Source organism: Hermetia illucens, chromosome 4 (genome assembly GCF_905115235.1).
Source record: "Hermetia illucens chromosome 4, iHerIll2.2.curated.20191125, whole genome shotgun sequence".
NCBI classification, from domain to species: domain Eukaryota; kingdom Metazoa; phylum Arthropoda; class Insecta; order Diptera; family Stratiomyidae; genus Hermetia; species Hermetia illucens.
The window spans coordinates 71,005,381-71,018,772 of NC_051852.1; the positions used below are offsets into that span (position 1 = coordinate 71,005,381).

Consider the following 13,392-nt stretch of genomic DNA (forward strand, 5'->3'; position numbering starts at 1 on the left):
ATACATCGATCACAAAGAACACCAGTTGTGAAATGCCACTTCATCCAGGTTGCTTTAATGCCTGAAGCAATTTCATTACGCAGTCCGCCATTGGCTGATAGCATTGACCCGAGAGATTTAAATCGCTAAGTTCTGAACATGTTGCCGCTAACAGAATTGAGCGATTTAAATATCTCGAGTCAATGCTATCAGCCAATGAGGAACTGCGTTATGCTTCTCACATAGGGAAACACAAAACCTTTTATACCTGAAACGCTTCCGGTTTCCCAACTTGTTATTTTACTGACCATAATACAAAGTGCATTCCCTCAAACCCTCCTACTACCATATATCCAGGCTTTAGACAAGCAAGCTACGTAAATAATATGATGGAATTGAAGAGTTTCACTAAATACTCCTACTAAATTTCAAGATGATGCCCTCAGCTGTTTTCGAGTGAATCGCATGCGACAGACAGACACTGAATCGATTTTAATAATGTTTTCTTTCACACAAAACCTTAAGAAGTCAGGAAACCGGAAGCTGGACGCTCTAGGTATGAAAGGTTTTGTGTATTTCTTATATAAATACATTTGAATGTGCTTTTGTCCCATTAGTATGTAGAACTTAATATATGCATATATTATGTGGGAGTACCCACTTTCGGGTGATATTGACATTGATTGGTTTGCATTTTCAAAGAATCAACAAATTTGACCTATTACAACTTTGTTAGTAATAGTGCGATTTCCACCAAACTTGGTAGGATCATGTTCTATATTATAGCCTACATTACCTTTTCAACAAATGTCAAAATTAAGAGCGACTTCGGCTACTAATGGAGACTTCCTCCTTTTGCAAGTATGGGGACCTCCCCCCCTTAAATTCTACGTAAAAGGATGTAACTCAGTGTATGCGTGAGCGTTCACAGTTTGCATGTTTCCACCAAATTTGGTGTCAATCTCTATAACTGTCTCCGAGAAAAATACGTGTGACCGACAGATAGACAGACAAAAAAAAGACAGACAGACGGACAAACAGACAGACAGTAAACGATTTTAAGAAGGTTTTGTTTTACACAAAACCTTAAAAACGATTGAAGGAGTACTTGTTCATGAAATTATAGTGACGTAAGAAAACAATGTAACCAAATGCGTTAGTAAGTTTGCCATATTTTGCATGTCATGTCGATTTAAATTTATCGATGATAAAAATTGCCTTTTTTTAGAAATTTATTTAATGAATTATAATTTCACACGAGCAGTCGCAGAATTTACTAGTAAGTAGCAAATTAAGCAGAGACAACATCGTGCAGATAAAATGGCTGCCGTTATTGAAACATGCAAGCCTACAAATCCGCCACCTGCATCGAAGGTTCAGCGGCCAAAACGCGACTTCCTCCGAGAGCATCGGGAATACTTGCGCAATATTCAAAATCAAAAAGCTGCTAAATCGAAAGATACGAAAAATTCTTTTGTAGGGAGGATAAGTAAAGAAGTAAATGGCAATATGTTGCTGGGAAATAAGCAAACGGCAGGAAATCTTAATATCACCTTGAAATCCAAAGATCTAATGCATTTGGCAAGGAAAGCGGATCGAACTTCAACGAGGCAACCAATCGAAAAACAGCCAGGGACATTCATATCGAAGGGCGTTGAACAGAGAAAGAGAGCTGGCGTTATCCATAGCAATTCGCTCACGTCTGATCAATTTGCGCAAACTTGCGACATTGAAGGAGAAACGTTTTTAGAAGGAGCGAGACTGCTGTCCCCTTCGGAATTTGTTCTGGAAGCTATTCGAATAAAGTCGCAACCTCCTCCAGAACCTAAGCCAAAGCCAATAAAGCGCAAGATTGACAGGCACACATGCGTTCTCAATGCCCATTTATCCAATTTGAAGGAGTTTTTGGAGAAGGGATCAGTTTCACGAAGGAAAAAAAGTGAAATTCAGAGAAATTCTAATATTCAGAAGTTTCTTGTTCGTGGTCGTATGAATGTTCGTGGTGGAACGACTCGTCCGAATTTCTTCGAAGCTGAAACGTCTTCTGAAGGATGTAAGCTAGCGACGATTCCCAAAAGAGAGTCAATAGGTGATGGCCCTAAACATTCTGAAGATCGTAAACTCATAGTAGTATATCAAAAAGATTGAACAATTTCATGTTGACCTTTTTATTTCAGTAAAAATTCGCACTAAATGACAAATAAAGGTCGCTGCATCACAAATCAAAATTAGAGTTTTATTTACAATAACGTACAATTTACAGCTGACCCGGCGAGCTTCGTACCGGTACAGAATCAATGAATGTACTGTTAATTTATTTGCCAAGTAAATTCAGTTTTTAAGAAGACTTTTCATAGCATTTCCTTGGGATCCATTCCTCAGAATTTCAAGTAAGACAGGAATTCCAAGTAACTACTAACAAGAAGGCACTAACGTGCACATTTTTCATATGAATTGTATTTGTGGCACTACGTTATTCCGGATAGTTTGTGAGATTGCATCTATTTCAAAACTTCTCATATTTCCCAGGAACTACAGGATGAACTCACTCATTACAGCCCGAACTGGAATCTCCTAGATTTGTTAATACTAAGTTCCCTTTTAAAGTCTTGTGTGAAACAAAACCTTATTATCATAAAATCAATTCAATGTGCGTGTGTTTTACTGTCACACCCGATTTACTCGAAAACGACTGAAATTATTATTATCAAATTTGGTGAAAAAGGGTGGCCTGAGAATCCCTTAACATATAGCACACATAGCATAGCAGGCGTCATTTTATAATGAGTTTAAGCGAGCTTCAAATACATGCGAAGAGGGGGTGCAAAATTTTCTGTTTAGTTATAAGGTACTGGGCACAGCTCACAGAGGACACATTTATTTGTGCGCATCTCAGTTCGTAATTTCGGCTTATAACAGATACGCTTTGTTTGCAAATTACAAACAATCGACTAAATATTCCATCTGAAATAATAAAAAACTTGTTGTTTCTTTTTCGTTGGTGTAGATATTTATTCTTGCAAATACCGATATTTCAGGAACCACTTGTTCCCTTCATCAGTGCTAACAAGTCTCAGTGCCACAAGACTAGACCAACGAAAAAGAAACAACAAATTTTTTATTATTTAAGATAATTAATCGTTGGAACACTTCTTATCATCTATGTGCGTGCCGTGAGGGAATCGTACACATATAGACATAGTATACAAAATTCGTACGTACACCTAAACTTTAAATATTTAGGCACCTACAATATTTCTTAAATTGCTTCAAATTTCAGAAACAATAGATACCAACTATTTTCGAAAAAGGAATGTTTATTCAATAATGATAAAAACATTACAATGTAATGTGTAACAAGTTTCATGTTTTAATCAAAACAAAATTCGTATTCGTGCACTACCCTATATAGAAAGCCTCACAGCGCTATGGTATTCTAAAATACTCTAAACTACTCTAAATACGATTCGACATCGATTTCATCAACTTCCTTGCCAATTCGCTTGGGATTTTCTTCCATTGCTTCTGTAAAGCATTCCTGAAGTTTTCAATGAGGTTAATACGAGTAGCCGGGCTCTCTGGAAGTGTTTGCAAAAATTTTCGGCAATTATATAATAACCACAAGCGTATATTTAAGACAGCCTGTTTGGGTCATTGTCTTGTAGCGATCTTCAATGCTCAGCTTTTATGCACTTCCATGCCAATTTTTCTTCAAAATAATAATATATTCCTTGGTATCCATATTTCTTCCACGCCTGAAGCGGCGAAAAAACTCCAAACCATCAGTGAACGGTAACCATACTTAAATGTGGGTATTCGATTTTTCACATGGAAGCATTTATTCAGTTCCCACAAAATCCTTACCCGCCCATCTGAAGTTTCAACGTTAAGGGGGTCATCCAGTGTGAAGGCCGTTTTTTTTGGCTTTTTTGTGAAGAATTGGATAAAGATACAAACACGAATTTTTCACCATAGATTTATTAATATCTTCAGCGTACATGGTAATTTTTTCACCCCAATTGCTTAGTTCGTTATTGAAATACAAAGCAATTTATAGACCCATCTCCAAAAAAAGGTGTTTTTCTGCTACCACGCTAGATGGCGCTGCGATCATCTTAAAGAAAAAAAAAAGAAAGAAAATGGCATTTTAACGTGCAGACTTAACTACATCCGCAAACTAGAATTATTAAAAAAAATTAAAAACCAAATTTTTGGTACCGTGTTAAACTTTTTTTTTGAATTTTGGTGTTTTTTCATGGTTTCTTCAATGAATAAAAAAAAACTACGTGGAAATATGTTCTGAATAAGTCGTGAAAATTTCAAAGAATTTCGTTGGATAGATTTTGGACTATGGTGGCAGCCGATTTTCAACATACAGTTTCGAGAAAAACTCATTTAAAAAATAGAATGCAATTTTTAACTATAAAATCTTAACTGAACATTAATCTGCTATATCTAGTCCATAAACCATGGCTTCAATTCTTGTCCTTTTAGCGAAGTCATTCGGACCGATAAATACGAGCTTTATTAAGGCGATCGACATAAATCTGGCATGTGACTTATCACGTGTTTAACACTATAATTTCCGAACGACTCTGAATATCAGAAAATCACTTTGCCCATATATGTTATTCTACACTATATCTAGTTGCAACTGATGCCAAAAAAAGTCGATTTCGCGGATCCGACACACGGGATGACCTCCTTAAACTAAGACTCGTCAGAGAAAATGACATTTCGCCAGAACAGAAACCTTATTTAACCATTTTATGCGAAGAAGAATCACATCCTTCGATTAACACAGCTTACGGAACGTTTGTTTGTTGTTATTCTGCTTCGAAGTTTAAAACGACGAATATAATTACGAACCATTTGAGGTATAAGTTCTACCCTATTACATTCCTCTAGAAGAGCAACAAGAAAGAAACAATCTTTTTGGATCTAAAATTTACCGCAATGTCGTCCGTCCAGTCGCTCTCTATGGTTCTGAGTGTTGGCCGACTATAAAAGACAATGAACGGCGTCTTGTAGTAATGGAGACGAAGATGCTACGTTGGACTAGTGGTTTTAAACGTGTGACACCACATCACATCCGAAATGAAGGTATCCGCGATCGTTATGGGGTTGCACCGATCGTGGAAAAGTTGCGAAAGAGGCGTCTTCGATGGTATGGTCACTCCAGTTCGTGCAAAAGAGAATTCATTTTCCAAGATTGGCCTGAACATCGAAGTCGATGGTAAACGACCAAAAGGCAGACCAAAACAACGGTGGCTTGATACGCTAGATGGGGATTTGAAAGCCTCGAGATTGCACCCAGAACAGGCATTCGATAGACCCATATGGCGAAGCCGATCACGACGAGCCGACCCCGCTTATGAACGGGACAAAGGCTGAAGAAAAAGAAGAAAGTCGAAGACCATTTCTAAATCTAAATCGCCTCCAAAAATTTACCCAAGTTTGATTGAAGGGAAACAGGTCTAAAGTCTTCTCGTTCATGAGGACTTTTTCTTAATGGTAATTATTTTGTCTGCTTTCAAAATGAAGCTATTGTTTATGCAGTTATTAAAAACTGCAACTGAAAACCTGCTTGAAGCTTCAAGAAGGTTTCTGATAGCAAAATTAGGAGTTTCGACAGGACCTGCTGACTTCTTACTCTTTAGATTTTTGCATTGGTGACCAAAACAACAGCTTTATTAATTTTTTGATCCGATAATTTATGGTAACGATTTTTTAAGGTTTTGTGTAAACTGTACTGTCTGTCTGTTTGTCCGTCACACGCATTTTTCTCGGAGAAGGTTATAGCGATTGACACCAAATTTTTGGAAAAGTGGGAACTGTGAGCTACATCCTTCTACGTCCAATTTAATGTGTAAATGTTTTTTTCACCGAATATTGTCCTGTGGGGTATCAAATGAAAGGTCTTAGTTTTGACATTTGTTTGAAAGGTGGGGAGTGCGGGGGTTCGGAAGTGATGATTTATTTAACGGGCCCATTCGCAGAAAGTAACTAACCGAAAAATCTGAAAAGTATCAAGAGGCTGCCACTATATGGTGCCTAGGCTCCGAAATACCTTCCACACCGATATCATCATCATCATCAACGGCGCAACAACCGGTATCCGTTCTAGACCTGCCTTAATAAGGAACTCCAGACATCCCAGTTTTGCGCCGAGGTCCACCAATTCGATATTCCTAAAAGCTGTCTGGCGTCTTGACCATCGCTCCATCTTAGGCAGGGTCTGCCTCGTCTTCTTTTTCTACCATAGATATTGCCCTTATAGACTTTCCGGGTGGGATCATCCTCATCCATACGGATTAAGTGACCCGCCTACCGTAACCTATTGAGCCGGATTTTATCCACAACCGAACGGTCATGGTATCGCTTATAGATTTCGTCATTGTGTAGGCTACGGAATCGTCCATCCTCATGTAGGGGGCCAAAAATTCTTCGGAGGATTCTTCTCTCGAACGTGGCCAAGAGTTCGCAATTTTTCTTGCTAAGAACCTAAGTTTCCGAGGAATACATGAGGACTGGCAAGATCATAGTCTTGTACAGTAAGAGCTTTGACCCTATGGTGAGAAGTTTCGAGCGGAACAGTTTTTGTAAGCTGAAATAGGCTCTGTTGGCTGACAACAACCGTGCGCGGATTTCATCATCGTAGCTGTTATCGGTTGTGATTTTCGACCCTAGATAGGAGAAATTGTCAACGGTCTCAAAATTGTATTCTCCTATCCTTATTCTTCTTCGTGTTTGACCAGTGCGGTTTGATGTTGTTGGTTGATTCGTCTTCGGTGCTGACGTTGCCACCATATATTTTGTCTTGCCTTCATTGATGTGCAGCCCAAGATCTCGCCTCAATGGCCGCCTGCTCGATCTGGATGAAGACAGTTTGTACGTCTCGGGTGGTCCTTCCGATACCGATATCCCTTCAAATAAAATTAATAATAGTATATTACTATTATTTTCAGCAATTGGCTGAAAAACCCCCCTTAAATTCATCCTAGTACCACGAAATGTTGCAGCAATGTATGATGAGAAAGAGCATGATCCTACCAAGTTTGGTGGAAATCTCACTATTACTAACAAAGCTATAATATGTCAAATTTGCCGTTTCTTTACAAATTCAAGACTATGAATGTCAATATCACCCGAAAGTAAGAGCTCTGACATAATATATGCATATATTACGTGCTACGTACTAATAGGGCAAATGCACACTCAAATGTTTTTATATAAAAATTACACAAAACCTTTTATACCTGAAGCGTCAAGCTTCCGATTCCCCGACTTGTTTCAAATTTATCTTTGATGCTTATTCTGATATAAATTTGTGTTGATTAGTGTCGGCGAATGATCTTATTAAAGTCATTGGCTTTCGCAACTGCAAGATTAAGACAGTTTAAGTTCAAATGTGGAAAGGTCGGGCATACCTGTCAGCGTCTTGCGTGATTTCGGCTAAAATTTTTGCTTGGTTTCATTAGACCGGGGGAAGTTGTCAATGATGGATTAATTTGCGAGTCTTATTGGTGAATCCTGCAAAAACATCGTAAAACAGGTTGGCGTATAATGGTCGTGGATCCATTTAAGGTGGGTTTCCCCATTTTGACCAACCGCCGCGTTGCCCCAGAAAATATAACTGGAGTTGAAGTTGCCAACGAAGATTTTCAAGTTATGACCTAGTTACTCTACATTTAATATAGACGGGAACTATTAAAATCCGTTTATCAATACCGATTTTAACTTTTGAGCAGTTTCTCAATTAGAACTTCCTCAAAATCATAGTTTTTCTCGACTAAAAAGCCAGCGTTTGTGTTAGAGTAATTCCGCAGAGTGCTGTATCTGGTAAAGTTGACATAATTTCTGCTCTTTAAATGAGTCTCGGGAATGCAGTAGAAGTCTGCTTTCAGAGAATCAACCAACACTTGGGCAATGGCATTCTAGGCGTGTGAAATCAGAGACGCAGTTTTGAATGTAATGACATTTAACTCCATAAATTCATGGTGAGTTTGATGGAAGCGGATTGTCGCTGTTTATTAATTTAGGCTGAAGCGAGACCTTCACCCAAATTTTAAAAGTCGTTGAAAGGAAGGCTAGAAACGGGTTGGGCTTCAATTTCAGGAAGAGATTTTCTAGCCGTTTGCACATTAGAAACATCTGGTTTGGCCAATTTTTGTGATTATGTGTCATTGTTTGCCTTGCTCGTGCGAAGTGTATTTTTGCTATTTAGCCATCTTCTCTTCTATGTTCTCTCGTATGTCGAACCTTCGCTGACCGATCTGATCAGCCCCGTTATTTGCTCCCGTTGGCCTTTATCCTCTGAATGAGGCCCCTTAATTTCCCACAGGAGACCAGTGTCCTCATAATTACCCATCGTGAATGGCATGGTCAACTCCTCTGCCGCAACATTCCCTGGCGCAGCCTGCTTGGCTGACTGCTGGGAACAGCTACGCTCGCAGTCACACGACACCAATATTTGAAAACGAAGATGCACAGAAACGCATCGCACGTAGGTCATTGGGTCAGAACGGCGCACTGCTGCATTGATTTCCTTCCTCCGTAGAAATTCAAGCATCATACCTCTTGCATTTACCTCAGCATCACGGATCACTTTCTCGAGGGCCAGGTTAAAGAGGACGCATGATAGGACATCCCTTTGTCGTAGCCCGTTGTTGATGTCGAATGGTCTTGAGAGTGATCCTGCTGCTTTTATCTGGCCTCGCACATTGGCCAGGGTCAGCCTAGTCAGTCCTACTAATTTCGACGGGATACCGAATTCTCTCATGGCCGTGTACAGTTTTACCCTGGCTATGCTATCATAGGCGGCTTTAAAGTCGATGAACAGATGGTGCAACTGTTATCCATATTCCAACATTTTTTCCATCGCTTGCCGCAGAGAGAAAATCTGATCTGTTGCTGATTTGCCTGGAGTGAAGCCTCTTGGGTATGGGCCAATGATGTTCTGGGCGTATGGGGCTATCCGGCCTAGCAAGATAGCGGAGAATATCTTATAGATGGTATTCAGCAACGTGATACCTCTATAATTACTATTCTGCGTGATATCCCCCCCCCCCCCCGTGTACACTTTTACCCTGACTATGCTTGCTATCATAGGCGACCTTAAAGTCTTTCATAGGCTCGATTCGATGGTGCAACTGATGTCCATATTACAACAGTTTTTCCATCGCTTGCCGCACAGAGAAAATCTGATCTGTTTCTGATTTGCCTGAAGTGAAGCTCCTTGCTATGGGCCAATGAAGCGGAGAATATCTTATAGATGGTACTCAGCAACGTGATACCTCTATAATTGCTGCACTGTGTGATATTTCCCTTTTTATGTATGAGACAGATAATGCCTCGTTGTCAATCGTCAGGCATTGATTCTCTGCCCCATACCTTCAGCACAAGTTGATGAACCACTTGGTGTAACTGGTTGCCTCTATATTTAACCAATTCGGCTGTAATTCCATCAGCTCCTGGCGACTTATGATTTTTTAGCAGATGAATTGCACGGACTGTTTCTCCTAAACTTGGTGGTGGCAGTATTTGTCCGTCGTCTTCAGTTGGCGGGACCTCCAACTCGCCGATGTTCTGGTTGTTCAGTAGTTCATCAAAGTACTCAACCGATTGCTCCAATATGCCCATTCTGTCGGAAATCAGATTTCCCTCTTTGTCTCGGCAGGATGAGCATCGAGGTGTATAAGGCTTCATCCTGCTGACTTGTTGGTAAAACTTCCGCGTCTGGTGCGGTTGCTCCCTGTACTTTTCTAGTTCACAGATTTTTTGGTTCTTCCAGGCTTCCTTTTTCCGTCTGTGAAGTCGCTTCTTCGCTCGAGGGAGTTCGTGATAAGTCTCTGCGCGTACCCGCGTTCTTTGAGAATGCAACATTACTCGGTATGCGGCATTCTTCCGTTCCGTTGCTAGCTTACATTCATCGTCAAACCAGCCGTTCCGACTTCTTTTGCGGCTGGGGCCAAGTATGTTTGTGGCCGTATTCATGATAACGTTCTTCAGGTGGTTGTGAAGATCATTTGTTGATGCTTCATCTCCAGGTCCTCTGTTGACTGCAGTTATTGCGGCATCCATTTCCCTCTTATAGGTGTCGCGGAGGGCTGTGTTGTGGATGGCCTCAGTGTTAACTCTCACCTGATTTACAGAGGGGATTCTGGGTGGTGTTGTTATTCGAGCTCAGAGCACCATGCCAACGAGATAGTGATTCGAGTCTATATTGGCCCCCCTATATATTCTGACATTCATCAAGGCTGAGAGGTGGCGGCGTTTGATCAACACGTGGTAAATTTCGTTGAAAGTGGTCCCATTTGGAGAAGCCCACGTATGTTTGTGGACCGCCTTCCGCGCAAACCAGGTACTTCCAACAACCATTTCGTGTGACCCTGCTAATTGAATAATCCGCAGTCCGTTATCATTTGTTTTTTCGTGTAAGCTATGGGAGCCAACGTATCGCCTGAATACGGGCTCCTTCCCTACTTGGCTATTAAGATCCCCAAATATGATTTTGATATCATATCTGGGTAGGGTTCGAGGGTTCGTTCTACTGCCTCGTAGAAGGTATCCGACTCTGCAGTCTCCTCTGTAGGAGCGTGAAAGTTAATGAGGCTTATATTTCTAAACTTGCCTCACAACCGCAGAGTGCATAGCCGTTCGCTTATGTTTTCAAAGCCGATTACAGCAGGTTTCATTTTTTGGCTGACTAAGAAACCTACTCCGAGCACTTGGTTTACTGGATGACCGCTATAATATGTGGTGTAGCGGCTCTTCTCCAGGAAACCGGTCCATCGTATCTCTTGTAACGCTGTTATATCAGTCCTATATTGGGATAGGGTATCGGCTAGCTGCTCATCAGCTTTATCTCTGAACAGGGAGCGAACGTTCCATGAGGAAATGCGCAAATCGTTAATCCGTTGTCGTTGCCGGGTCCGTCGTTGTAAGATCCATCCTGTCCGAGGCTCCTTTCGTGGCTTCGTAACATCGGTTTTCCGTTGGTTGTCAGCCCTACCCAATCCCCAACCTGGAGGACCAGTTGGTACAATTTGTCCCGTTTTTAGGCGCGGGAGACTCGCCTTCATCCTTCTCCATCTGCAGCTTTTCGTTATGGAAGAGTTCCCAGCGGTCACCGCGTGGAGGTGGAGATAGGGTTTGGTAGTAGAGTTGTTGGTGTTGGTTCAGCAGGCATTTCCCAGGTTTTATGCTCCATCGTGCGTACCAACCCACGTTTCGCCCTGGGACCTATACTACCCTTTGACCACCACAAGTCTAGAAAATAGAAGAAGAAAAAAGAACTAAGCAAATCGACTGATAAATCGCCGAGCAATCTCGCAAAGTATCCGGAAAAACGTGGTGTCACAAATGCAATTTATATGAAAAATGTGCTATTTTGTGTCTTCTTGTTAGTGACTTATATGAAATTTCCTGACTCGCTTTCACGAAAAAAGTTAAAAAAAAAAAATTGCAAGTTTTGATTTAAAACATTTAGGGATAATTCTTGAGACAATATTCTATCAAATTAGTAAATAAAAAAAAATGTTTAAAAATGCTGCCTGTGAAAAGTCACCTTAAGTCAGTAAGTATTTCTACTTAATTTTTCAGTCTCCTCGTCATACTCGTGAAATTTGCAATTATTGGACTTCGTTATCCTCATGTGAACGTAATCGTTGACTATGCTTGATTTCTTGCTCCTTGATGACTTCACTAACCATCTTCATTCGCGGGGCTGTATGCAAATCCTCATTTCGGATATACCAATTTCTTGCCTGGGCATTGACTTCTTTTGTTACTCTATTATCTTATTGATATGTTATTCAACTTGATAATACTCGAGATTAGTCAGATTATATGTTGAAGCAGCAGTGTTTGCCCATAACGCCGCATAACTTACTGCGATGTCCCGATACCTCAGATTCCCTATTGTCGCCAACCCAGCGAAAAATTTAGTACGCAGCTGCCTTTGCACCTCTTGGATCTGAAACCACCTCTTGGTTGCAGGCAGAATGTCGTCCAGAGGAGAGGAAGGGAGCAGTAAACTCCACAGTCAACATGTGTAAGTCATGACCGGACTCCACTAAAAGATGCAATGACCTGTTGTTCTGTATTGCCCCTCAAGCACGAGTACTAGTGCGTGTTCAAATCGAGTTCCACGTGAAGAAGCCCCGTTTCCTCTTCCACACTCATCATAGCTACTTTCCAAAGAATTTGATTTGTTGACCAATCCTGAACTGTATAGGGCCCCGCTTCGCAATTCATCCAACGAAGGGATCTTGCGACAGCGTTTGAAAGGCGCGAGAAGCTCGAAAATCTTTCTCAGCCAAATATGTCACTGATTCCATTTCCATATATCCGTAGATGACCTACAATATAATAGATTATTTATGTAAAAAAGTTAACGTAGAGTTCGAATGGCCTGCCATGGAACGCAATTAATCCCAATTTAATACGGTGTGCCAAACAATTATTCGTCTGCTTACCTTTTCCGTGATTAACTTAGGATTTTCATAACTAAATAAAAAGGACCGTGTTCAGTTCATGTCCTCAATTTTTCTCTATGATCTGTTCTTTAGAAATAAAATGAAAAATAAGCACTTCACTCCATTATTATAGAAAAAAAACAAAATCAAAAAATTAACGCCAGTATCGCCCACCAAAAAAGTATTCGTCTCTATACATTTTCTCTTGAAATATTACCAGATAACGGCAGTGTCGGCAGTGCGTTGTAGTCTGTTTGGTGTTACATCTTAAATTTTGATTTTTGGTACACTATATTTGTCAGCCGGCTCATTGGGATCATCACCATCAAATAGGAGAAAACATGGTATAGATGCATATATAGCATTTCCAGCTCTAGTTAATGACATTCTAGATGAAATTAACAATTTTCAAAATCAAATTCGGGATTTCCCAAGTGAAATTAACTTTTTTCTAAATCAAATTAACGATTTTCCAAAGAAAAATAACATAATTTCAAATTAAATTCACAGGATTGAATTATTATTATATAATAATAATAATAATAATCGTTGGCAACAATCCATATTGGATCAGGGCCTTGAAGTGTGTTAGAGCACTTCATTCAAGACCGTAACGGTACACTAGGAGGCAATGTGGTCAGCATTGCGCTCGCCCGAGATTATTACCCTGATTTGACTCAGGTACTCATTCACAGCTGAGTCGACTGGTACCCGACACCAAATCACGATATAAATCACACTATCACCAGTGAGATTTGAACCGCGGCCTTCTGTACGACGGCCTTGTGCTCTAACCACTCAGCTATCACCCTTTCACAGATGCTATAGTTTTTTTTAGATTATGAGATAATTTTACAAAATCCTATAACTTTAGTTTGGAAAAATGTTAATTTTAATTGGAAATTCGATGAATTGATTTGGAAAAAAGTTATTT

General features: G+C 40.3%; 1 protein-coding gene across 1 annotated transcript; it reads left to right on the forward strand.

Moving 5' to 3' along the window:
• The first annotated feature begins 1,112 nt into the window (after window positions 1-1,112).
• On the forward strand, window positions 1,113-2,269 carry LOC119655035. The gene is made up of 2 exons (XM_038060712.1): window positions 1,113-2,095; window positions 2,157-2,269. The coding sequence occupies exons 1-2, from the start codon at window positions 1,300-1,302 to the stop codon at window positions 2,174-2,176; spliced, it is 816 nt and encodes a 271-aa protein (XP_037916640.1). The 5' UTR covers window positions 1,113-1,299; the 3' UTR covers window positions 2,177-2,269.
• Window positions 2,270-13,392: the final 11,123 nt, after the last annotated feature.